General features: G+C 45.2%; 1 protein-coding gene across 1 annotated transcript in view; it reads right to left on the bottom strand.

The window, feature by feature from the left end:
• Positions 1-26,949, bottom strand: part of LOC138671338 (aldehyde dehydrogenase family 3 member B1-like) — a 51,959-nt gene that overhangs the window by 24,650 nt on the left and 360 nt on the right. Inside the window, exons 2-8 of the mRNA XM_069759440.1 lie at positions 23,498-23,699; positions 22,115-22,225; positions 21,882-22,002; positions 21,254-21,339; positions 20,510-20,591; positions 19,964-20,350; positions 12,720-12,886 (exon numbers count right to left, since the gene is read on the bottom strand). Of these exons, the coding sequence (XP_069615541.1) occupies positions 12,720-12,886; positions 19,964-20,350; positions 20,510-20,591; positions 21,254-21,339; positions 21,882-22,002; positions 22,115-22,225; positions 23,498-23,699 (1,156 nt within the window). The remainder of the gene's footprint in view (positions 1-12,719; positions 12,887-19,963; positions 20,351-20,509; positions 20,592-21,253; positions 21,340-21,881; positions 22,003-22,114; positions 22,226-23,497; positions 23,700-26,949) is intronic.

Below are 26,949 nucleotides of genomic sequence, written 5' to 3' on the forward strand. Positions count from 1 at the left end.
CTTTGTGGTTTCGTACCTTCCGGGCTCTAAAAATGTGAAGGCGGATGCCCTGTGTAGGAGTTTTGTGCCCGACTCTCCGGGTTTGCCTGAGTCGGCGGGTATTCTCAAAGAGGGGGTAATTTTGTCTGCCATCTCCCCTGATTTGCGGCGGGTGCTGCAAAAATTTCAGGCTAATAGACCTGACCGTTGCCCAGCGGAGAAACTGTTTGTCCCTGATAGGTGGACGAATAAAGTTATCTCTGAGGTTCATTGTTCGGTGTTGGCTGGTCATCCTGGAATCTTTGGTACCAGAGATTTGGTGGCTAGATCCTTTTGGTGGCCGTCTCTGTCGCGGGATGTGCGTTCGTTTGTGCAGTCCTGTGGGATTTGTGCTCGGGCTAAGCCCTGCTTTTCTCATGCCAGTGGGTTGCTTTTGCCTTTGCCGGTCCCAAAGAGGCCCTTGACATATCTCTATGGATTTTATTTCGGATCTCCCCATCTCTCAAAAGATGTCGGTCATTTGGGTGGTTTGTGATCGCTTCTCTAAGATAGTCCATTTGGTACCCTTGTCTAAATTGCCCTCCTCCTCTGATTTGGTGCCATTGTTTTTCCAGCATGTGGTTCGTTTACATGGCATTCCGGAGAACATCATTTCTGACAGAGGTTCCCAGTTTGTTTCGAGGTTTTGGCGAGCCTTTTGTGCTAGGATGGGCATTGATTTGTCTTTTTCCTCGGCTTTCCATCCTCAGACAAATGGCCAAACTGAACGAACCAATCAGACCTTGGAAACATATCTGAGATGTTTTGTTTCTGCTGATCAGGATGATTGGGTGTCCTTTTTGCCTTTGGCTGAGTTCGCCCTTAATAAATCGGGCCAGCTCGGCTACTTTGGTTTCGCCGTTTTTCTGCAATTCTGGTTTCCATCCTCGTTTCTCTTCAGGGCAGGTTGAGTCTTCGGACTGTCCTGGTGTGGATACTGTGGTGGATAGGTTGCAGCAGATTTGGACTCATGTTGTGGACAATTTGACATTGTCCCAGGAGAAGGCTCAACGTTTCGCTAACCGCAGGTGCTGTGTGGGTCCCCGACTTCGTGTTGGGGATTTGGTTTGGTTGTCTCGTTATATTCCTATGAAAGTTTCCTCTCCTAAGTTTAAGCCTCGTTTCATTGGTCCGTATAGGATTTCTGAGGTTCTTAATCCTGTGTCTTTTCGTTTGACCCTTCCAGCTGCTTTTTCCATCCATAATGTATTCCATAGGTCATTGTTGCGGAGATACGTGGCACCTGTGGTTCCATCCGTTGATCCTCCTGCCCCGGTTTTGGTTGAGGGGGAGTTGGAGTATATAGTGGAGAAGATTTTGGATTCTCGCATTTCGAGACGGAAACTCCAGTACCTGGTTAAGTGGAAGGGTTATGGTCAGGAAGATAATTCCTGGGTCATTGCCTCTGATGTTCATGCTGCCGATCTGGTTCATGCCTTTCATTTGGCTCATCCTGGTCGGTCTGGGGGCTCTGGTGAGGGTTCGGTGACCCCTCCTCAAGGGGGGGGGTACTGTTGTGAATTCTGTGGTCAAGCTCCCTCCTGTGGTCATGAGTGGTACTTCGGCTGGTTCTGTCTATGAGCTTCCTCTGGTGGATGTGAGTGGGGCTGCGGCTTCTGAGTTCCCTTCCTCAGGTGACGAGGTTAAGTCGTTAGGTGCTGCTCTATTTAACTCCACCTAGTTCTTTGTTCCTGGCCTCCAGTCAATGTTCTAGTATTGGTCTTGCTCTCTCCTGGATCGTCTTGTGGCCTGTCTGCCCTGCATAAGCTAAGTTCTGCTTGTGTTACTTTTGTTTGCTATTTTTTCTGTCCAGCTTGCTATATTGGTTTTTCTTGCTTGCTGGAAGCTCTGGGACGCAGAGGGAGCACCTCCGTGCCATTAGTCGGTACGGAGGGTCTTTTTACGCCCTCTGCGTGGTTGTTTGTAGGTTTTTGTGCTGACCGCAAAGCTATCTTTACTATCCTCGGTCTATTCAGTAAGTCGGGCCTCACTTTGCTAAAACCTATTTCATCTCTGTGTTTGTATTTTCATCTTTACTCACAGTCATTATATGTGGGGGGCTGCCTTTTCCTTTGGGGAATTTCTCTGAGGCAAGGTAGGCTTATTTTTCTATCTTCAGGGCTAGCTAGTTTCTCAGGCTGTGCCCGAGGCGCCTAGGTCTGGTCAGGAGCGCTCCACGGCTACCTCTAGTGTGGTGTGATAGGATTAGGAATTGGGGTCAGCATAGTTCCCACGCCTCAGAGCTCGTCCTATGTTATTAGTAACTATCAGGTCACTTTGTGTGCTCTTAACCACCAGGTCCATTGTGTTTCTGAATCACCAGTTCATAACAGTATTCCTCGCAAGTCACACTGCTGGTCCGTGTGTGATCCGTATTTTTGGGGCTTCCATAGACTTTCATCGACGTTTTATTTGCGCAATACGGTGACAAACGCAGCATGCTGCGATTTTCTACGGCCGTAGAAAGCCGTATAATACTGATCAGTTTAATACGGCAGATAGGAGCAGGGGCATAGAGAATAATTGTGCCGTATGTTTTGCGAGTTTTACGGACGTAGTTTCTGCGCTCTTACGTCCGTAAAACTCGCAAGTGTGAAGCCGGCCAAGGTCAGCGCAGCCACTTCACTAGAAATTAATTGCAAATTGCTTGCCTTTTGTTGTTAATGGGTGTACCGCCATTAATAAACAGGCCATTTATAATTCATTGCTAAAGGTACAGTAACTTTTATGAAGCAGTTACATTGTACCCCAGCCTTTGCAGCTTAGACAGCTATCAGTGTGCACACCAGTGTGTGCTAAATAGGAGGAGAAAAAAAAAAAAAACATCCACAACATGCACTGATCTGGTACGATAGGCACATGTCTATAACCAGCAGATCCTGCGCTCGTCTACATATCAAGGTGGGGAGACAGTCACATTTACAATTTAAAACAGTGTTTACCAAGTACCCTGTGCCATTTATATGCACTATTGATTTTTACTTCTAGCAGGGTATATGTTTGTTTTGTTTCTATCTCAGGTTTTGTCTGTTTAATGGCTCCTACACGTTGAATGTATACCAACTTATAATCCAGCTCATTTCTTTTGGTTTTGCTTTAGTTTCTTGCACTCCATGCATACGAGAGGGTGGCCTCTATTTCTTTCAGCTGGGCCTTGCATTTATTTAGTTTCCCATTGCTGGGTGTCCGTAGTTGGGCTCCAGTCCAGCTCAGCCCTTGTTCACACTGAGGTAATTTTTGACACATGGTAAATGTTTTAATATTAGAGGTTAGGGCTGTCACGATTGAGTACAACTTGGTACTGGGATGGCTTTTACGTTTTGTTTTTTTTAAATTAAAAACAGGTGTTTACTAAGTTCCCCATGCGATTTATATTCACTATTGCTTTTTACTTACAGCATTGTATAAGTTCATTTTGTTACTTAGGTCACGACTAGAGATGAGCGAATTTGCTCGGGTTCCCTCTTATTTGAATAAGTTGTAGAGGGAACTCGACTTCCTGGATCGCGCCTGCCGATCAGCGCCGCCGCTGTAGGTGTCGCGGCTGTGTGACAGTCACAACACATGAATGGAGAGCCCAACAAACAGGTTCTCCATGCGCCATTGACACAGCCGCGACACATGCAGCTGCGGTGCCGATCAGCTGATCAGCTGGCGCGATCCAGGAAGCCGGGTTCCCTCTGCAGCTTACTCGGCAAGCGCTATAGCTTGCCGAATAAGAGGAAACCCGAGCAAATTCGCTCATCTCTAGTCACGACTGACCGAGGTCGGGTTTAAACACGCATGCTAAAATTCAGGCCAGACTGCCAGAAATTTGTTGAAGCGGCTGAAAGTCCACTTAATCTGAATGGAGTTTATGCAGCTGATTTATGGATTTCTTCTATCTCCATGGAACAGAGTTTTTATGTAAATGAGGCAGAAATTTATGACCAAGGCTGGATTTACATGTAGCATATAAAATATGCTGTGGAACCAGACTTACAAGGGAACCGGTCACTTACATGCAGCCTGATCTGTGGACTGCAGGGTATAGAGAAAGAAGCTGAACAGAATGATATATAGGTTTGCTGGAAAAGATTCATTATTATAAGGCCTTAAAAGGGAAGGTGCCACCAGTTTTCTTGTATTATTTTGTTTTTTTGTGAAATTAAGCTTAAAATAGTAATTAAAATGTATTAATGCAATGTTTGCACACATTTCTATATGAAAAATATTATATATTTCTAAAAATATACATATTTACCACTAGGGTGAGCATTTTCCGTTTTAGACCTCAAGCAGCTACAGTAAGATTTAGCAGCTTTCCTGTTAGCAGCAAAATTGGGGCAGTAACTGCTGACATCACCATTTCCCTCCCCTTTTGGGTCGTCTAATATCCCTGGGGCAGAATGAAGAGCAGCATCACAGGGCAGCACCATTTTGTGGGTGACTGCCCTGTCACCTGCTATCACCAGCAGTTACTGCATCACAAGCACAGCTTGTTTACAGAGGAGCAGAAAACAGTGGGCTCAGCAGCATTTTTTGTGAATAACATTCTTGCCATCCCCCTTCCCCCACCTTAATCCCTGTCATGTCAGCTGCCCTGCTCTCTCTCTCCAGGTGTCACCTCCCTCTCTGCAGGCTGTGAGTGCAGCTTACCAGAGATCACAGGGACTGTGTGTGAGGGGGAGGCGGAGACACAGCAGGAGAAGCACACAGGGCAGCATGTGAGGAGCAGAGGATGTGTGCCTGCCTGGAGTACAGAGGAGCAGGGAGGTAAATCACCTGCACTCCCCACTCTCCATCCTCCGGCTCCAGTGAGGGCTTCTTCCAGCGTCGGACTGGAGCACCTTGGGCCCACCAGAGAAAATCATTCTTGGGGCCCACTATGTAGCTACATAGAAATAGATACAAGACCACCAATTGTGCGGTAAAAAGCGCTAATATCAGGGTATAATATAAGGTAGTTCACGTCTTAATAATGTAGCAAGGGTTGGGGTAGCCCCCTCATAAAATATAATGCAGTCCCCTCTCATTGAATATAATGCAGCACCCCACAAAATATAATGCAACCCTCTCAGGTATGACGCAGTCCCCACCATAGAATATAATGTAGCACCCCATAGGGTATAATGCAGCCCCCCATATAGTATAATGCCACCCACCACAGAATATAATGTAGTCCCGAGAGAATGCAGTTCCACCACAGAATATAATGCAGCCCCCCCATAGAGTATACTGTAGCCCCCTCATATAGTATGATGTAGCCCCCATAATATTATGTAGTACCTTGAGTATAATGCAGTCCCCCCACAGAATATAATATAGCCCCCCAGGACCGTATTTAGTGTTTCTGCTGCCCTAGGCACTTTTAGTGCTGCCTCCCCCTTTGGTGAGTATGACACTATCGGCAATGACTTTGGCAAGAATCGCTGATGTGAAAGTCGCCTTTTGCAGCAGATCGGGCAGTTTTTCTGCATCTGCCGCGTAACGGATCACTTACGGCAACACTGCCTTCGGCCTCATTCATTCCCTATGGGATTTGCGGCACTTGCCGTGATCTGGCAAATGTGGTACCATACCTCCCAACTTTTGAAGAAGGGAAGGAGGTATAACGTTTGCGGCGCGCGTAGTGCGCCGCGGCAATTTTTAGGCCACGCCTCTGACCAGACCCATTTCACAACTAGTCACACCCATATCCACGTCCCAACCGCAGCCGTTTAGCACTGCTGATCACACTGTTTGCTTATAATTACATAGTAACATAGTAACATAGTTAGTAAGGCTGAAAAAAGACATTTGTCCATCCAGTTCAGCCTATATTCCATCATAATAAATCCCCAGATCTACGTCCTTCTACAGAACCTAATTGTATGATACAATATTGTTCTGCTCCAGGAAGACATCCAGGCCTCTCTTGAACCCCTCGACTGAGTTCGCCATCACCACCTCCTCAGGCAAGCAATTCCAGATTCTCACTGCCCTAACAGTAAAGAATCCTCTTCTATGTTGGTGGAAAAACCTTCTCTCCTCCAGACGCAAAGAATGCCCCCTTGTGCCCGTCACCTTCCTTGGTATAAACAGATCCTCAGCGAGATATTTGTATTGTCCCCTTATATACTTATACATGGTTATTAGATCGCCCCTCAGTCGTCTTTTTTCTAGACTAAATAATCCTAATTTCGCTAATCTATCTGGGTATTGTAGTTCTCCCATCCCCTTTATTAATTTTGTTGCCCTCCTTTGTACTCTCTCTAGTTCCATTATATCCTTCCTGAGCACCGGTGCCCAAAACTGGACACAGTACTCCATGTGCGGTCTAACTAGGGATTTGTACAGAGGCAGTATAATGCTCTCATCATGTGTATCCAGACCTCTTTTAATGCACCCCATGATCCTGTTTGCCTTGGCAGCTGCTGCCTGGCACTGGCTGCTCCAGGTAAGTTTATCATTAACTAGGATCCCCAAGTCCTTCTCCCTGTCAGATTTACCCAGTGGTTTCCCATTCAGTGTGTAATGGTGACATTGATTCCTTCTTCCCATGTGTATAACCTTACATTTATCATTGTTAAACCTCATCTGCCACCTTTCAGCCCAAGTTTCCAACTTATCCAGATCCATCTGTAGCAGAATACTATCTTCTCTTGTATTAACTGCTTTACATAGTTTTGTATCATCTGCAAATATCGATATTTTACTGTGTAAACCTTCTACCAGATCATTAATGAATATGTTGAAGAGAACAGGTCCCAATACTGACCCCTGCGGTACCCCACTGGTCACAGCGACCCAGTTAGAGACTATACCATTTATAACCACCCTCTGCTTTCTATCACTAAGCCAGTTACTAACCCATTTACACACAATTTCCCCCAGACCAAGCATTCTCATTTTGTGTACCAACCTCTTGTGCGGCACGGTATCAAACGCTTTGGAAAAATCGAGATATACCACGTCCAATGACTCACCGTGGTCCAGCCTATAGCTTACCTCTTCATAAAAACTGATTAGATTGGTTTGACAGGAGCGATTTCTCATAAACCCATGCTGATATGGAGTTAAACAGTTATTCTCATTGAGATAATCCAGAATAACATCCCTCAGAAACCCTTCAAATATTTTACCAACAATAGAGGTTAGACTTACTGGCCTATAATTTCCAGGTTCACTTTTAGAGCCCTTTTTGAATATTGGCACCACATTTGCTATGCGCCAATCCTGCGGAACAGACCCTGTCGCTATAGAGTCCCTAAAAATAAGAAATAATGGTTTATCTATTACATTACTTAGTTCTCTTAGTACTCGTGGGTGTATGCCATCCGGACCCGGAGATTTATCTATTTTAATCTTATTTAGCCGGTTTCGCACCTCTTCTTGGGTTAGATTGGTGACCCTTAATATAGGGTTTTCATTGTTTCTTGGGATTTCACCTAGCATTTCATTTTCCACCGTGAATACCGTGGAGAAGAAGGTGTTTAATATGTTAGCTTTTTCCTCGTCATCTACAACCATTCTTTCCTCACTATTTTTTAAGGGGCCTACATTTTCAGTTTTTATTCTTTTACTATTGATATAGTTGAAGAACAGTTTGGGATTAGTTTTACTCTCCTTAGCAATGTGCTTCTCTGTTTCCTTTTTGGCAGCTTTAATTAGTTTTTTAGATAAAGTATTTTTCTCCCTATAGTTTTTTAGAGCTTCAATGGTGCCATCCTGCTTTAGTGGTGCAAATGCTTTCTTTTTACTGTTAATTGCCTGTCTTACTTCTTTGTTTAGCCACATTGGGTTTTTCCTATTTCTAGTCCTTTTATTCCCACAAGGTATAAACCGCTTACACTGCCTATTTAGGATGTTCTTAAACATTTCCCATTTATTATCTGTATTATTAGTTCTGAGGATATTGTCCCAGTCTACCAGATTAAGGGCATCTCTAAGCTGGTCAAACTTTGCCTTCCTAAAGTTCAGTGTTTTTGTGACTCCCTGACAAGTCCCCCTAGTGAAAGACAGGTGAAACTGTACAATATTGTGGTCGCTATTTCCTAGATGCCCGACCACCTGCAGATTTGTTATTCTGTCAGGTCTATTAGATAGTATTAGGTCTAAAAGTGCTGCTCCTCTGGTTGGATTCTGCACCAATTGTGAAAGATAATTTTTCTTGGTTATTAGCAGAAACCTGTTGCCTTTATGGGTTTCACAGGTTTCTGTTTCCCAGTTAATATCCGGGTAGTTAAAGTCCCCCATAACCAGGACCTCATTATGGGTTGCAGCTTCATCTATCTGCTTTAGAAGTAGACTTTCCATGGTTTCTGTTATATTTGGGGGTTTGTAACAGACCCCAATGAGAATTTTGTTACCATTTTTCCCTCCATGAATTTCGACCCATATGGACTCGACATCCTCATTTCCTTCGCTAATATCCTCCCTTAAAGTGGACTTTAGACAAGACTTTACATAGAGACAAACCCTTCCTCCTCTCCGATTTTTACGATCCTTTCTAAACAGACTGTAACCCTGTAAGTTAACTGCCCAGTCATAGCTTTCATCTAACCATGTCTCGGTTATTCCCACTATGTCAAAGTTACCTGTAGATATTTCTGCTTCTAGTTCTTCCATCTTGTTTGTCAGGCTTCTGGCGTTTGCGAGCATGCAGTTTAGAGGATTTTGTTTTGTTCCAATCTCCTCGCTGTGGATTGTTTTAGAAATGTTCTTACCTCCCTTCTGAGTATGTTTTCCTGGATCTTCTTTGTTCAAGTCTAATGTTTTTCTTCCCGTCCCCTCTTCTTCTAGTTTAACGCCCTCCTGATGAGTGTAGCGAGTCTTCTGGCGAATGTGTGTTTCCCAGGTTTGTTGAGGTGTAGTCCGTCTCTGGCGAGGAGTCCATCGTACAAGTAATTCACACCGTGGTCCAGGAATCCGAATCCTTGTTGTCTGCACCATCGTCTTAGCCAGTTGTTTGCATCAAGGATCCTGTTCCATCTCCTGGTGCCATGCCCGTCTACTGGAAGGATAGAAGAAAAAACTACCTGTGCATCCAGTTCCTTTACTTTCTTCCCCAACTCTTCAAAGTCTTTGCAGATTGTCGGTAGGTCCTTCCTTGCCGTGTCATTGGTGCCAACATGTATCAGAAGAAATGGGTGGACGTCCTTGGAGTTGAAGAGCTTTGGTATCCTATCGGTCACATCCTTGATCATCGCACCTGGAAGGCAGCATACTTCTCTTGCAGTTATGTCCGGTCTGCAGATGGCTGCTTCTGTGCCTCTCAGTAGTGAGTCTCCCACCACCACCACTCTTCGTTGCTTCTTGGCTGTACTTTTTGCTGTCACTTGTTGCTGTGTGCCCTTTTCTTTTTTGCTTGCTGGTATTGCTTCATCCTTAGGTGTGCCATCTTCATCCTCTACAAAGATTTGATATCGGTTCTTCAGTTGTGTGGTTGGTGATTTCTCCATGGTATTCTTGCTTCTTTTGGTCACATGCTTCCACTCATCTGCTTTTGGAGGTTCTCTGACACTTTTTTCACCTTCTGTGACCAGTAGAGATGCTTCTGTTCTGTCTAGAAAGTCTTCATTCTCTTTGATGAGTTTCAAGGTTGCTATTCTTTCTTCCAGACCCCGCACCTTTTCTTCTAAAAGGGCCACTAATCTACACTTCTGACAGGTGAAATTTAATTCTTCTTCTGGTCGATCTGTGAACATGTAGCACATGCTGCAGCTCACCATGTAGGTTGTCACATCTGCCATGTTGCTCCTAGATCCTGCTGACTTGCTGTGTGTTTTCCTTCTTGTGTAATCTACTCAGCCAAGCTCTCTTGCAATAATGTCCTACAGGCAAAAATTACGGCGCGCGGTTTGGTGATTCTTTCCAAGCAGCTGGTCCCGGCTGTACCCAACGATCTTCTAGCTTAGGGAGACTCTTCGCTTTCCCAGAAGGCACCTGGAATATGCAAATTAGCCTCCTCAAGCTTGAATCCCTGGTTTGGTGATTCTTTCCAAGCAGCTGGTCCCGGCTGTACCCAACGATCTTCTAGCTTAGGGAGACTCTTCGCTTTCCCAGAAGGCACCTGGAATATGCAAATTAGCCTCCTCAAGCTTGAATCCCTGGTTTGGTGATTCTTTCCAAGCAGCTGGTCCCGGCTGTACCCAACGATCTTCTAGCTTAGGGAGACTCTTCGCTTTCCCAGAAGGCACCTGGAATATGCAAATTAGCCTCCTCAAGCTTGAATCCCTGGTTTGGTGATTCTTTCCAAGCAGCTGGTCCCGGCTGTACCCAACGATCTTCTAGCTTAGGGAGACTCTTCGCTTTCCCAGAAGGCACCTGGAATATGCAAATTAGCCTCCTCAAGCTTGAATCCCTGGTTTTGTATATAAAACAAAAATATGGCCACACAGTGCTCCATACTGTATAATGGCCACACATGATGCTCAATACTGTATAACGGCCGCACATGATGCTCCATACTGTATAATGGCCACACACGATGCTCAATACTGTATAACGGCCGCACATGATGCTCAATACTGTATAATGGCCACACATGATGCTGCATACTGTATAATGGCCACACACAGTTCTTCATACTGTATAATGGCCACACATGATGCACCATAGTGTATAATGGCCACACATTGCTCCATACTGTATAATGGCCAGACAGTGCTCCATACTGTATATTGATCCCACATAATGCTCATTACTGTATAATGGCCACAAATGATGCTCCATACTGTATAACGGCCACACATGATGCTCCATACTGTATTATGTCCATTGGCCACACATGATGCTCCATACTGTATAACGGCCACACATGATGCTCCATACTGTATAATGACCCCCATCCTGTATGCATGGCTCATCTCCCTCCTATCCCATATACATAGCTCATATTACCCCTCCTGTATGCATGGCTCATATTCCCCCCTGTATGGCTTATATTCCCCCCTGTATGGCTTATATTCCCCCCCGTATGGCTTATATTCCCCCCTGCATGGCTCATATTCCCCCCTGCATGGCTTATATTCCCCCCTGTATGGCTCATATTCCCCCCGTATGCATGGCTTATATTCCCCCCTGTATGGCTTATATTCCCCCCTGTATGGCTTATATTCCCCCCTGTATGGCTTATATTCCCCCCTGTATGGCTCATATTACCCCCGTATGCATGGCTTATATTCCCCCCTGTATGGCTCATATTCCCCCCGTATGCATGGCTTATATTCCCCCCTGTATGGCTCATATTCCCCCCGTATGCATGGCTTATATTCCCCCCTGTATGGCTTATATTCCCCCCTGTATGGCTCATATTCCCCCCGTATGCATGGCTCATATTCCCCCCGTATGCATGGCTCATATTCCCACCTGTATGGCTCATATTCCCCCCTGTATGCAGGCTTTTCTCTCCGCACCCGCTCCTGCTCGTCCTCCTTCCTCCCCCCCCGTCCCTCCGTCCCTCATACTCACCTGTTCCACTGCACGGCCGTGCCGACATCCCTCGCGCTCTGTCCCGACTCCAGGCGGCGGCGCAGCAGCTTCTTCCTGCTTGAGCGGTCATGTGACACCGTTCATTAAGATCATGAATATGCGCATATTCATGATCTTAATGAGCGGTGTCACGTGACCGCTCGTTCAGGACGAGCTGCAGTGCAGACGCCGAGACCATCGCTGGAACAGGGTGAGTATTCAAGGTGGGCGGCGGGGGGGGCCCTGGAGCGGGGGGGGGGGGGCCCTGGAGCAGTGGGGGCCCTGCCAGTAGGTGTCAGTGCCAGGGCCCACCGAAGGATCCTCCGGTTCCCCGGTGGGCCAGTCCGAGCCTGGCTTCTTCTGTCCTGCGATAGAGAGTAAGTGGAGCTCGGCAGATAGCACAGGGCTATAATAAAATGGCAGCTAGTCACACCTACAGCAGTGAGTTGTGCAGCCCACAGAGGCGTGCCCAGCTCACTGCTAATGCTGCTGCAAAGTTACAGATAGGAGATAATAGACCGGCGCTGACCCTATGTCCATGGGGTGCCATAGTCTGCCACTGATAGTGCCCTGCAACTGCTGCAAAACCAAGATGTCAGCCCCCAGTGCATTCTTTAAACTCAACATGAAATCTGTTTCACATGCATTTGAAACTTGCTTATAGCAGCATGTTATGCTACATTACAGTGATTTATTAATGACCTAAAACGCGGTACCTACCCTTTAAATCAGACATCCATTATTTTATTTATTTTTTTTTGGGGGGGGGGGGTGTATGTGGAAAAAGTGTGTGTCATCAGCATTTTGGATTAAAAAAAAAAACCACAACACAGAACACTGTAAAAAAAAAACATGTCCATGTGAACAGCACCAGACTATAATGGGTACATGTTCTATCCAAGAAAAACACAAATAGAATACGTGAGCACAACACGGACGTCTGACTGAGGTCCAACTAGTATTTCATTCATTGAAATACCTGGCGTTTCTATGCTACAGCTCAGTGATTGACAGCGACCTCTGTGTGTTCATTCTTTCAGCGTTTAACTGAAACATTTTCTACAAAAATGTATATCATTCTGATCCGCTACCTCCCATTTTCAACATAACAGGTTCCCTTTAAAAAAATAAATAAATTAAAAAAAAAAAAAATCAAGAATATATATGGCAATGAGTGACATCCACAGCAAAACCATGTCCAGATCGCATACAATCTACAGTGGATATGCAGATTCTATTTGCATCGCATTTCTTACAACTACTCTTACCTGTGCGTCATTAGAGTAAACATACACAGCTAGGGGCCGATCTCTCTGGTTGATGAACTGGATTGCCTGATCCAAAGAGTCTACGGTCAAGATGGGGAGGATCGGACCAAGAATTTCTTGTTTCATAACAGGCTCTGACTCTTTTACATCACTCAGAACTGTTGGGGCTAAATAATAGAATAGGTTTTTGTCCTCTTTTTGTTCTATACAGAGAAGATCGAATACAACAACAACAACAAAGGTGGCAACAATACCAAATTTTTCCAAAATGACTAAAGCATTAAGCTACTTACTGGTAGCAGCATTTTTCGGAGGCCCATGACAGCACTACGAGAGAGGGGATCCGCCCTTCAGGAACAGGAAACCTACAGATACAAAAGGGCGGCACCTCTCCCCCTGCATCAGTTGTATATTAGAGCCTGAGAGGACTACCGCGGTTAGTAGCACACAAACATACATTATATACAGTTTATGTACAAAAATAATCCATCATATTGAACTATATACCACACGTGAGATCTATCTATCTCATTATATACATTATAGGAAGTGCAACCCCCACGTGAATAGGGAGGGAACTAAGGGTGCTGTCATGGGCCTCCGAAAAATGCTGCTACCAGTAAGTAGCTTAATGCTTTATTCGGACTCCCATGACAGCACTACGAGAGAATTACAGAGATGTAAACTACCTTAGGGAGGGACTATAGCCTGTAGCACCCTTAACCCGAAGGTGAGATCAGAAGAGAACCCCAAGTCCAACCTATAGTGCTTGAAAAAGGTGGAAGGGGATGACCACGTAGCCGCCTTACATATCTGGTCGATGGAAACTCCAGATCTTTCAGCCCAGGATGTAGCCATGGCCCGGGTGGAATGTGCCCTCAGATTCTGCGGAACAGGACCTTCACCTGCAGTATAAGCCAGAGAGATAGCCTCCCTAATCCACTTCGCTAACGTGCACTTTGACACTCTAAGACCTTTCCTGGGACCTTGGAAGGATAGAAACAAAGCCTCCTCTCTCTTCCAAGCATCAGTGACTGAAATATATTCTAAGAGACATCTCCTAACATCTAACGTATGGAGTAACTGTTCTTTGGAATTAGAAGGATTAGGGAGAAATGATGGTAGAACTATCTCCTGAGATCTATGAAAATCTGAGACCACTTTAGGTAAATAAGCTGGATCTGGTCTGAGGACTACTCTGTCCTGTAGAAACTCTGTATAGGGGGACAGCCTAGAAAGAGCCTGTATGTCTCCTACCCTACGAGCAGATGTAATTGCCACCAAAAATGCTGTTTTGAGGGATAGTAATTTAAGTGAGGCTGAATGTAAAGGCTCAAACGGTTCTTTAGTCAAAGCAGAGAGGACTAGATTGAGATCCCAAGGCATTGACCTATTCCTGTGTATAGGTCTGGACCTACTAGCTGCTTTGATGAACCTTGATACCCAATAATTACCAGCAATGTTACAAGAAAATAGGGCCCCTAGGGCTGAGACTTGTACTTTTAGCGTACTCGTGGATAGATTTAGCTCTAGCCCTCTCTGCAGGAATTCTAGAATCTGGTTAATTGGTAAACCCTCTTCGATATTAAAATTTGAAGAGGCCAGAAACTTCCTCCAAGTTCTAGAGTAGATCTTAGTTGTTATGAGTTTTCTACTCTTCATAAGGGTATCAATGAGATTTGGAGAAAATCCTCTGTTTTTTAACAGTGACCTCTCAAAGACCATGCCGTCAAATGGAGACCCTTCACTTGTGGATGGTTGATCGGACCTTGATGAAGTAGGTCCGGGATGTCCGGCAGTACCCAGGGGTCTTCCACCGACATGGTCCTGAGCCAGGAGAACCAAGCTCTTCGGGGCCAGAACGGAGCGATCAGTATGATTCTCGCTTGATCCTCCCTTATCTTTCTGACCACCAGAGGCAACAGGTTTAGCGGGGGGAACGCATATGCCAATCGGAAATCCCATCTGATCAGGAAGGCATCCACTGCCAGCGGATATTCCCTGGGATTCAAGGAACAGAATATTTTCGTTTTTCTGTTGTCCTTGCTGGCAAATAAGTCCACCTCTGGATGACCCCACCTGCGGACAATTTGGTTGAAGATTTTTGAGTTCAGAGACCATTCTCCTTGTCTTAAGGTGTTTCGACTTAGAAAGTCCGCCCTTATATTTTCCTTCCCTTTTATATGCACTGCTGTTAAAGATAGAAAATGGTCTTCCGCTATCCGGAGCAGGCGGTCCGCTATTTCCATCAGGAACTCGGAGCGTGTTCCACCTTGGTGATTCACGTAGGCCACTGCCACCTGGTTGTCGGAGAGGATTTTGACATGGTGACCCTGTAGATACACGAGGAGTTCCTTAATTGAGAATTCAATTGCCATCAACTCCTTCTGATTGGAAGAGGCTGACATTTGGGGGTCCCATAGACCCTGGACTACCACGTCACCCATGTGTGCCCCCCACCCCGTGGGGCTGGCGTCTGTTGTGATTACCCGAGTCACCTGAGTCACCCAGGGAACTCCTGCTGACAGATTGTCTTCCTCTAGCCACCATCTAAGAGATGTAAGAACCCCTGGACTCAATGTCATCTGACCCTGCAAGGAACCCTGTAAGACCCCATCATAATGTAGTACGTCAAACTGTAAAGGCCTGGAGTGGAACTGGGCCCAACGGACGGCGGGGATACAGGAAGTTAGGGAACCTAACAAAGACATAGCCTGTCTAAGGGTCATGGATGGTTTATTAATTGCTTTTAACACCTGTTGTTGGATATGAAGCAATTTATCAGGCGGAAGACAGCATTGTTGGGACTCGGAATTTAACAGCAGCCCTAGGAACCTCTGGGTCTTTAGGGGTTGCAATCGGGATTTATCATAATTTATGATCCAGCCCAGATTTTCCAGTTTAAATATAGCTGTTTTAACCTGAGCCAGGCAATGGTCTACTGAGTTCCCCACTATTAGGAAATCATCCAGATAAGGAACAATGAGAATATCGGATTCACGTAAGTGCGCCATAACCTCCGCAACTACTTTAGTAAATACCCGGGGAGACGTTGAGAGGCCGAAGGGAAGGGCTCTAAATTGAAAATGGCGAACAATACCTCCCATAGACACCGCCACACGTAGAAACTTCTGGAAGTTTTCGTGGATAGGAACATGATAGTATGCATCCTTTAAGTCCACAACTACCATGAAGCAGTGTTTAAACAACATCTTTATTGCAGAACTGATTGACTCCATTTTAAACGTGTTATTAACCAGGTATTCATTAAGGGATTTAAGATTGATAATAGTCCTGAACGACTTGTCTGGTTTTTGAATCAAAAAAAAAAGGAGAGTAGAATCCTCTTCCTCTCTCTGACTCCGGAACCTCAATCAGTACATTTTTACGGCATAAAGTCATGACCTCTGACTCTAAGGCCGTCTGCTCAATAGTGGAGGAACGCAAGGGGGTTAACATAAACTTATCACGAGGCCAATGAACAAATTCCAATTTTAGGCCTTCCGATACAATACCTCGGACCCAGACACTATTCGTGATGTTAGTCCAAGCGGAAGAGAAGGTTGACAATCTCCCTCCCACAGGGATTGCTAGTCATTGGTCTGGTTTCTTACGTTCTTTTGAGGAACGGCGAAACATGTAACCCGTACCTCTCCTGCGTCTATCCTCCCATCTAAAATTTTCTCTAGAGGGTGAGGATGCGCGCTTCCTTCCACGACCAAATCTCCTTCTGTTAAATGGACGCCGGTAAGAAGCTGATGACAAATTAGGAAATTTCTTCTTATCATCTCCAGCCTTTTCGAGCAGCTCATCCAAGGTTGGCCCAAAGAGATATTCCCCTTTACATGGGATAGCGCATAATTTGGATCTTGACTGGATATCCCCCGACCAACACTTCAACCATAAGGCTCTACGAGCCGCGTTGGAGAGTCCTGCTGCTCTGGCCGCCATTCTGACCGAGTCCACAGACGCGTCCGACAAGAAAGCCGCAGCATCCTGAATCACTGGAAGCGCACCTAGAATAGAATTCCTGGAGGCGCCTTCTTTAAGCTGGGATTCCAACTGTTCCAACCAGACCATTAGGGATCTGGCTGTACAAGTCGCAGCCACTGCTGGCCTCAAGGATCCGGCTGCCATCTCCCACGTACCCTTAAGGAAGATCTCCGCCTTCCTGTCAAGAGGGTCTTTAAGGGACCCCATGTCCTCGAAAGGTAAAGCTGCTTTCTTAGATGCCTTCGCCACCGCCGCATCTAATTTAGGGGCCTTGTCCCAGGTATCCACATCCGTATCTTCAAAGGGATACCTGCGCTTTAAAGCCGGTGGCAAAGAACCTTTCTTCTCCGGTTTTTTCCATTCCCGGAGAATCAGGTCTTGAATCTTATCAATCACCGGGAAGGATCTGCGTTTCTTGTGTTCCAAGCCGCTGAACATTAGCTCCTGACGGGAAAGCTGAGTCTTAGGCTCTTCTAGGCCCATCGTACCTCTGACCGACTTGACTAACTTATCCACCCGGTCCAGAGGCAGACAGAATCGGCCAGATTCCTCTTCTGATGACGAGGAAGAGAGATTTGAGCGATAAGAACCTTCCTGTTTATCTTCCTCTGACGAATCAGAGATCACCGAGGCTCTCTGTTTTGAACTTCCCGCCTGGGACATAGACCGCAGGGATTCCCTTACTTCTGTACGGATCATCTCACGCAGATTAGCCGTAGAAGCAGATTCTTCCGCTACCTAGGGGAGGACAATAAGGGAGATACCATCTATCTAGCCTGATGTCACTCAACCCTTCCACTCCTGTAAACCTCACCGTCTGTTGTATACAGGAGGCACACAATTTTTTAGGGTAGGAATCTGGTAAGGGAACTTCACATAGGGCACACTCCTTATGTTTCGACTTTGCACTTCTCTTCCCCTAGAATGACAAAGTATAAGGGGCCCGCGTCACTGAGTGAACATTCACGTAGATCACTTACCAGTGTACGTGAAAGAGAAAGGTACCGGAACACGAGGGGGCTCCTTGCCAGTCGAAGCTCTAGATCCTTGCCTGGACGAGCTTTTACGGCTGGACTGGTCACTTCTGATATCCTTTCCCACGGCTTCCTGCCGTACTTTATCCAGAAGTTGAGGCTGCTGCTCACCATCATCTGCCATGATGAAGCTGTGGCCAAAAGCAGGGTTCTATCGCCAACACCTGCTTATATCCCCCTGTATTCCGGTCAGCAGGCCATCTGGCGTGTCCCCATTGGTTCCTGATGATCAGGCTGCAGCTGGGAGGTTAGCGGTGGTAGTACAGAAGAACCGGCGACCGGACCATGGGCGCCGCCATCTTGGAAAGACCGCGCATGCGCAGTCAACCCGCAAACCGGAAGCCCTTGCCGGCTCCACCCCCGGCGCCCCAGCGTTCCGGAAACGCTCAGTGAGCGATGCAGGACGCCGGGAATGCCCAGCAGTGCTCCGGACGGCGCCCACTTCCGACGCCGCAACCACACCACCGCACCTCACTGCCGCCGTCTGCTCAGGGGGGGGAAATGAAACTTACCAACGCCGGCTTCCGGAGACAAGGAATCCTCCGGACCCTGCTCCCTGCTGCCAACGCCACTGACGTGCAGTCCAGCCTGGACCACCGTGGCGTCTCCAGGACTTTCCGCACCGGTCGAGGTAGGAGACCCCCCCGCTACCAGATTCGACCGGCCGGCCTGGGCTCCTTACGAGATGAAATCTGTAGGATCCTGTCCCTCCAGGAACAGGAAACCAACTGATGCAGGGGGAGAGGTGCCGCCCTTTTGTATCTGTAGGTTTCCTGTTCCTGAAGGGCGGATCCCCTCTCTCATAGTGCTGTCATGGGAGTCCGAATAAATAATGGTTTTGTGGGTGAAAAAAAAAAACAAGAACACAATAATGTTGACAAATAGGCAACTGCTCTTTAGATAGTATATTTTAATTTAGACCTTCTTTAAGGTTGCATTCACAAGTTGTAGCCCCAGTGTCTTGTCTTTATTTTCTAGAAAATACCTTTAAATGGATGGATTTGCACATCATGATTACGTAGTTGAGTGCATTTTTCAACTTCTATTCATTCCAAATATCTCTAACAGGATCATATCATGTGCATGATGCCCACTGCCCAGATATCTTTCCACCCTGCCTAAAGTGTTCTTCTGGAGCAGACTGAGCCTCATTCGGTTCCACAAGCATATACTTTGGATTGAGTGAAAATGTATTTGGTCCATTCAATGAGGCTAGAGTTGAATATCAAGATTTTCGGGACCCTTGTCCTACCAGTAGTCCATGGCTGGTGAACCAGAGCCTTATGAACTTCTTCCCACATGTGTCATCCCCAGCACCTGTTCCGATCTCATCTGTAGTCTCTCCCCCCCATGACCTCAAGTGTACATCGCAATGTAATGATGTGGAGAACACCAATTAGAAGCTGTATCATAGAGGCTGCAAGTAGTAAGTGTTTTGCACAGCTCTGGTCCAGAGGCCACAGATAAAGTGGCCATTGGAGCAGAGTTCTTAGGCTGGATGCCCACAATCCAGAACTAGCAGCGTTTTGGACGCAGTGTATGTTCGCTGCATCCCAATAGCTGCCTTCTACTGAACGCAGGTAAATCCACATGTGTTCACTGAACCGTACGGATTCACCGCATCCAATACATTCACTAGATGAAATGTCTCTTGCGAATACGCTAGTCTCCACAAGGGAAATTGACATGCTGTGGTCTTAAAGACGTGTTGCATGTCAGTTTCCGTGGGTGATCCACAGGTGACTACGGACGCATAGTGGACATAGAATTTCTAGAAATCACATCCACTATGCTGTAACAGCTGGGCACTACATAAATATGCAGCATCAAACCCGCAGCAATTACTGATTGTGGTCATGTACCCTTGGAGTCTTTCTGCTTTTCTCTAAATGAGGCATCAGAATGAGTTCACACATACGTTTACCATGAACTTCTCAACGATTTTTCTTACTAACTTGTGCAGTGGGAAGTTAAATCACTTTCTACTGAGGTAGGGCTGTGGATAAAGGCAGACCAAAGTAGTTCATCTTACCTGTGTCTATGCACTTAGGGCGAACTCTCCATTTTAAAAACAGCCGCAGGACAACTGCGGATTACATTTGATTTCCTGCCCTTTGGCCATATTTGCCACAAGTGTACAAGGGAATGTTATGGATTTAGAATTCAAGGACTTTTTAAAGTTACATTTAATGTCTAATGTCGCAACCTAGTCCTTACCAATATATCGCTCGCTCTCATCAGTCTGTCCCCCAAGGACCACCTGACCACAGGATAGAAAATCCTTCACTCTTCTATATTGGTCTAAACTTGCCATGCGCCCATAGTGCAGGGAATCTTGAGGATTTTTCCCATAGAATTCATGGATACATATTTCCAACTCATGGATTAGAGAATCTTGGACATCCACAGTACACAGAACATAATCTGGAGCCAGGGAGTTTTGGCCTGCATTAACAAACCGGGCCCATGCAATCCTACGAGCAGCCACTGCAAGATCACACGTTTTGTCCACATAGCAAGGGTTTTTTCCTCCAAGGACCAAAGATACAGGTGTCATATGTTTGGCTGCCGCTTGCATCACCTGCCGACCCGTCATACTGTCACCTACAACATAAAGACCATACATGTTAGATGACTAAAGCCCTGTCTCCTGAAACATAGAATGGACATTTAACTGCCTTCATACTAGGCGTGTCTTTAGTAACCATCTTATTCTGCATTTCATTATATTTGCAGAATCGGATTTCATGTGCAAACAAATACCTATATAGAAGACATGGTCAAATTTGTGCTCCAGAATTTCCAGTAGTTCAATGTGTTGTCCGGATAGGAGCTGGTAACAGTTCTGAAATCAATAAATAAAATATTTATCTGACATGTACTACACAAGGCCAGAGCAGAGAACAGTAAAGGTCATGAGGACCTAGGTGGGTTAGAAACACTGAAGACCCGTCACGTCTGGCTCATAATGCATTAACCAATTAAAAGGTGTATTCCCACTATAAGCAGGCAGACAAACCAAGAATGCCAAAAAAAAGAAAAGATACAAAATTGGGACCAAGAAGTAACTTATCTTTCCATTGACCTTGCCATATGAAGGCATGTTTCTAGCAAGATGAACAGGGTGGTGAGAGGGTGAGTGGCTGGGTTGGTTGGAGAAGATATTGCAAGGTGGAATGAAGAAAGGAAAATAATAAGTGCAATTCTGCCATTTTTGCTTGGGTTTTGTTTTTATGGTGTTCACCGAGTAGTGAGAATGATCTGTCAACAACTTTCTTCTGCAGATCAGAACCATTACCTGTGCTGATGTTAAAATTCTATTAAAATATAGAAGCAGTGAAATGTTATAAGTAATTTAGTGTTGGGACAAAAAGTAGTAGTGTGAGGGTAGGGATGAGGATACATAGGGAGTTAGGTTGTCAGGATAACAACTTGCTGTACATTCTAATTATAACCTTAACTTATACTAGTATATAGGGCATCATTGAAATTCACAGCCACACTTACGTTATCCAAATGGAGGGGAAGAAGTGTTTGCAAAAGGCCTGCAGTATGAGAGCAAGTCTGCGGCAGTTTCAGTACTACAGAGTTACCTGCCCAAGAGAATAAGTGAATGAACAAAATATCACTGGCACTGCCCAAATATTACAAATGTAAAACTACTTGTGGTGAATGCTCACAATGATATTCCAACTACCCTGAACTTAGTCAGAAAAGAGCCCAAAGCTTTTACCCTGCTTATGAAATAATGCATGATTAATAGAAGCATTCAGATACTGAAAGCTTTAACATTTCCTCTATGCCAGTTTTCTAGTGTCAAAAAAGTAGCAAATGTTGTCCCTACTTGTATCCACACAAAAATGTGACTTTTTGCCTTTTTTTTTTTTTTTTAAAGTGGGGCTTATCCAAAGGGGTTTGGATTATCACTCAAAGGTTTAGTGTGGCAAATATAAAAAAAAAAAAAATTGACGTACATTGTACATGAAACCTACTTTATAGCTGGGGTCGATTTCATGTTTTGGTGCATAGAAAGCCCAAAATGTGTAATATCTATTCAGGGTTGAATTTTACTCTAGTAGACTTTGGACCTTAATTTCCCCCTTTAGACCTCAAATGGCCTGGAAGAAAGCCCTACCAGCAGCCACTGCTCCAACCATTGGAATGAGACAAAGCTGTATCGGTGAACTCCAGCCACCAATGATCAGGACTACACCCATTGGTTCCTTCTTCACAAAGCAACTATCCAAAAATGAACTCTGCAAAGAAATGTGCAGGGTTGGAGAAGGAGAAAGTTCATATGTTCATTGTTTAACAATACAGTGCAAAATAGTGGCAAACCAGTGCCAAGCACCAGAGGGTCAAGCATACCATACTCTTCTGGACGGGTTCAGGCATCATCCATTGTTCTAGATTATTCATCGCATAAATAGCTTCATTCTTCACTGTAGTTATCTCAGATAAGATGGTTTCAAACTTTGGCTACAATCAAAAATGTGAAGCTACAATGAATAGTGTACAGTGTGGAAAACTTGAGTTATGTGCCTTATAACCTCCTTTAGATGCACAAACCAATTTCCAAAAGAAGGCCTCAAAAATCATGGAATACAAACACTATATTACATGGGTGTTTTGGATTAAACAAATATCACCAATCCCTCAGTGAGGGCAAAGATTCTCCTCAAGCTTTGATTTTTTTTGTGCAATAGCTAGATAGACCATAAATACTCAGTTAACATTCAGACACATACACCGACTTTTCTCATAGTCACTGCACAATGCATGGCGCTATGCCACAAGACCCCCAATGATCTAATATTTATAGAAGTATATTAAGATTATATCATAAGTAGACAACCCCTTAAATAATTACAGTAGATGTGTGGTTTGGGAATCCCAGTTCGTATTCCCAACAGCAAATACTTATAGCTGTTCCGACTACTATGGGGCGTTCCCCAATGATGCAGTGATTAAAGAACCCATAATTTGATTGAAGCTTTGGCAATAGAATACAGTATTTTTGGGGAATCACCTTGCAGTTCAATTTGCGCTGATAAAAATGCATACGGCGGGTTAACACCCCCCCACACACACAATATGTACTGTGATATTTAATGGCAGAAAACTGTACCCAAGGAAATTAAAGGGAATCTGTCACCCCCAAAATCGAAGATGAGCTAAGCCCACCGGCATCAGGAGCTTATCTACAGTATTCTGTAATGCTGTAGATAAGCCCCCCGATGTATCCTGAAAGATGAGAAAAAGAGGTTAGATTATACTCACCTGGGTGGGGGGTCCGATCTGATGGGCGTCGGTCCGGCACGGCGCCTCCCATCTTCTTACGATGACGTCCTCTTCTTGTAGTCACGCTCCGGCACATGTGTACTTTGTCTGCCCTGCTAAGGGCAGAGCAAAGTACTGCAGTGCGCAGGCGCCGGGAAAGGTCAGAGAGGCCCAGCGCCTGCGCACTGCAGTACTTTGCTCTGCCCTCAACAGGGCAGACAAAGTACACCTGCACTGGAGCCGCAGCGTGACTACAAGAAGAGGACATCATCATAAGAAGATGGGAGGCCCCGGATCGGACCGCAGTGGGACCGCCCCTGGGTGAGTATAATCTAACCTCTTTTTCTCATCTTTCAGGATACATCGGGGGCTTTCCTACAGCATTCCAGAATGCTGTAGATAAGCCCCTGATGCCGGTGGGCTTAGCTCATCTTCGATTTTGGGGGTGACAGGTTCCCTTTGAATGCAGACCTTGTGCAGATCCTTCTCCAGTGCTCCCACAAATTCTGACTCGTGTCTTTCCAGCATGGTCACCATAGCTTGTAGCTGTTCCAGTCTAAATGAGTAAGGCTTGGTTTTTCCTGATGAAAAGGCTTCTTGGGACTTCTTTAGAATGTCTTCACACACAGATGAAGTGGAGGATTTTCTTGCACTGCGTTCACCAGATACAGTCCTATATCATATGGTTATATGTGAAGTGAGCAACACAACCGAAGACATACTGCAAACAGATAGTCAGCTTTTACATAGTTCTTGGGAACTACGTCTCAATTTTCAGGGCATCTACGTCCATGCCTTGATCTTAAGCACATGATAGCAGTGTGCTGTGTGATACCAATATCAAATGGAAATTATACAAACGGAGTACACATTATGTCTTCGCTTTCTAGCGACTTTAATTTCTCATCTACTACTAAAGCAGGAACCCTCTTGCACAGATAGTTTGAGGTGAGATCCCACCACTGAGACAGCCATCAGACATTTGCCTTAAAGAGTTATGATTGTTTTGGGGGTTTATTCCCCCCCCCCCCCCACACGCACCCTTTTCCGAAAAATGGTTCAGGAAAAGAAAGGGTACCTTCATATCCTACTTGGTAACTTGAACTTTCTACAACAAAGCTCAGAAAAAAAAAAAAAAAAAACGACTACCAGAAAACCAGAGAGTTCCTGTATCTGTTTCATGAAGAAAAATAAAATAAAAAAATAAAAATTCTACTCAGTGTGAACATTCCCTTACTGTGGCATTAACAAAAGTCTAAAGATACAACAAGACATATTTGCAGTGCAGTGCAAGGCTAAAATAAGGCGTCCGTATAACAGGCACCATGATGTATATGTAAGGGGGGTCAGCCCTTGCTACGAATTGAACTGCACTAATTTTAAGAGGCAATGCTCCCCTCTGCTGTGTGTGCGCTTGGACTAGTCTTTTCTCCCCTGCAGCTTGCTGTGTGTTGGTTTCAGACAAGAAGCAAGAAGTGTGTCTGGTCAGGAAGTGCAGAAGGGGGCTTTGTGCCTGCAGAGACAGGCATACTTATTTTCCACCATAATATGCAAATAAAATGTTAAAAAAACAGACAATGTGAATTTCTGGATTTTTTTTTCTCAGTTTGTCTCCCATAGTTGAGGTCTACCTATGATGTAAATTACAGACGCCTCTCATCTTTTTAAGTGGTGGAACTTGCACTATTGCTGACTGACTAAATACTTTTTTGCCCCACTGTATATGTCCTAACAATGAGAGACTACCATATTTTTCGAACTATAAGATGCACTTTTTTCCTCCCAAAATGTGGAGGAAAAAAGGTGGGATGTGTCTTATAGGTGGGGGAGCGGTTTCGGCGGAGCATCGGGTCACAGGAGGCCAACTCCTGTGCCTGCTGTAAAGAGAAATGAATATGCACTGCATTCCACACCCATGGGCATGGAGGGCAATGCATATTCATTTTTCTGGCATCCTGGTATACTTGGCCCCATCCTGTTCATAGTATGATTAGTCCCATCCTTTTTCTTTTATAATTGACCCATCAGGATAGATTATAAAAAAAAAAAAAAAAAATTTACACAGCGCTCCCTTGCAGCGTCCTGCTCCGGTGCCAGCAGCTGCTTAATGCTTGTAAGCAGCGCATGGCAGGGACGTCATGCGCTCACAAGCAGAGCACAGCTGCCAGAATACTCACCGGGACCGTTCATCGCAGTGAGTATCCATTCCTCTTCAGTAGCACGCAGTGTCAGCTGGAGCCTTCCTGCTGCGGCCGGCGGTCACTTGTGCCGAGAAGAGAAATTAATATTCTGAAGTATTGGCACACGTGACCGCCAGCCGCAGCAGGAAGGCTCCAGCTGACACTGCGCACTACTGAAGAGGAACGGATACTCACCGCTCTCTGCAATGAACGGTCCTGGTGAGTATTCTGGCAGCTGTGCTTTGCTTGTGAGCAGCGCATGACGTCCCTGCATTCCCTGTGACATTCCACAATTTGTGATGTGTGCGTTATGTCCTGTGCTCCGTGTATTTTTTGGCTTTATTGTTGCTTCTTGGTTTATATGTTTGAATATCTTTTTAACTTACCGTATGTCTTCATATGACAATAATATGAATGGCCTGGTTGCTTTAAACATTTGTTAATTAAAATATTGTGACCAAGCAACTCATTTACAGATTTCTTTGGGCATTAGGCCTCTTTCACACTTCCGTTTTTACAATCTGCACAGGATCCGTCAAAATGTTGAAATGACGGATCATGTGCAGATTGTAAAAAACGGGTGCACTGGGCCCGTTTTTCTGACGGACCCGTCGAGGCTATGTGCACCTGTTGTGCATGCATCTTCGCAGCGGTTTTCCGCTACGAAAATGCATACACAACCCGACCCATGTTAAAAATAAGTCGCAATATTCTCCCCTTCCGGCGTCCCGCGCAGCGTTACCGATGCTCCCAGCAGCTGGCGTTCCCAGTAATGCCTTGCGTTACAATGATCTCTGATGGCGTAGTGGTCTCGTGAGACCGCGATGTCATCGGGTCATTTCGCAAGGCATTACTGGGAACGGCAGCTGCCGGGAGCATCGATAACGCTGTGCGGGACACGGGAAGGTGAGAATATTGCGATTTTTTTTTATTTTTAACATATCTTTTTACTATTGATGCTGCATAGGCAGCATTAATAGTAAGGAGAGAGAGAGAGAGAGAGAGAGAACGAGTGAGAATTTCCCTGACTGGAAATTCTTCCACGCATGCTCAGTTTCAAAAGACAGAACCTGTCGCTGGATTCCTGCTTTTGACAGTCAGCGACGGATCCTGCGTCCATAGGCTTCCATTATACCCAACAACAGGCAGTGTAGGATCCGTCGCTGAGCGATTTTCCGACGTACAGAAAAAAACGTTCCTCTGTGCGTTGTCTCTGCCCGACAGACAGCAATTTTTCGATGGATCTATAGCACGACGGATGAAACGGATGGCCATCGTCACAATCCGTCGCTAATACAAGTCTATGAGAAGAAACAGGATCCAGCAGAAAAAATTTTTGGATCCATTTAAAAAAAAAAAAAAAAAAAAAAAAAAAACCTACGGATTTCGACTGGAGCTAAAAGACGGAAGTGTGAAAGATGCCTTATGCGTGTGGGTTTTGGATGTATGAAATACAACACTTTTTTGAATTCACAAATAGAATTTTCATGAAAAACATTACAATACATTTTAAATTCATGGAACCACAACTAGACTCCTGCCCGGGAGTTGCACCCTCTGCTGTGAGGAAGTAGGTGGTAAACATATCCCAAACCTTAATGGTGGAAGCCTGTCGTCGTGAAGTCGCAACAGATGGTACTGATAGGGGAATGGGTGCATCCTGTCTATCTTCATCAATAGATGGAGAACAGAACAGATTTTGTAACTTTTTTTTTTTTTTCATTGAAGGGGTTAACTTGTGGG

The sequence above is a fragment of the Ranitomeya imitator genome, chromosome 1 (genome assembly GCF_032444005.1).
Source record: "Ranitomeya imitator isolate aRanImi1 chromosome 1, aRanImi1.pri, whole genome shotgun sequence".
In the NCBI taxonomy this organism is placed as follows: domain Eukaryota; kingdom Metazoa; phylum Chordata; class Amphibia; order Anura; family Dendrobatidae; genus Ranitomeya; species Ranitomeya imitator.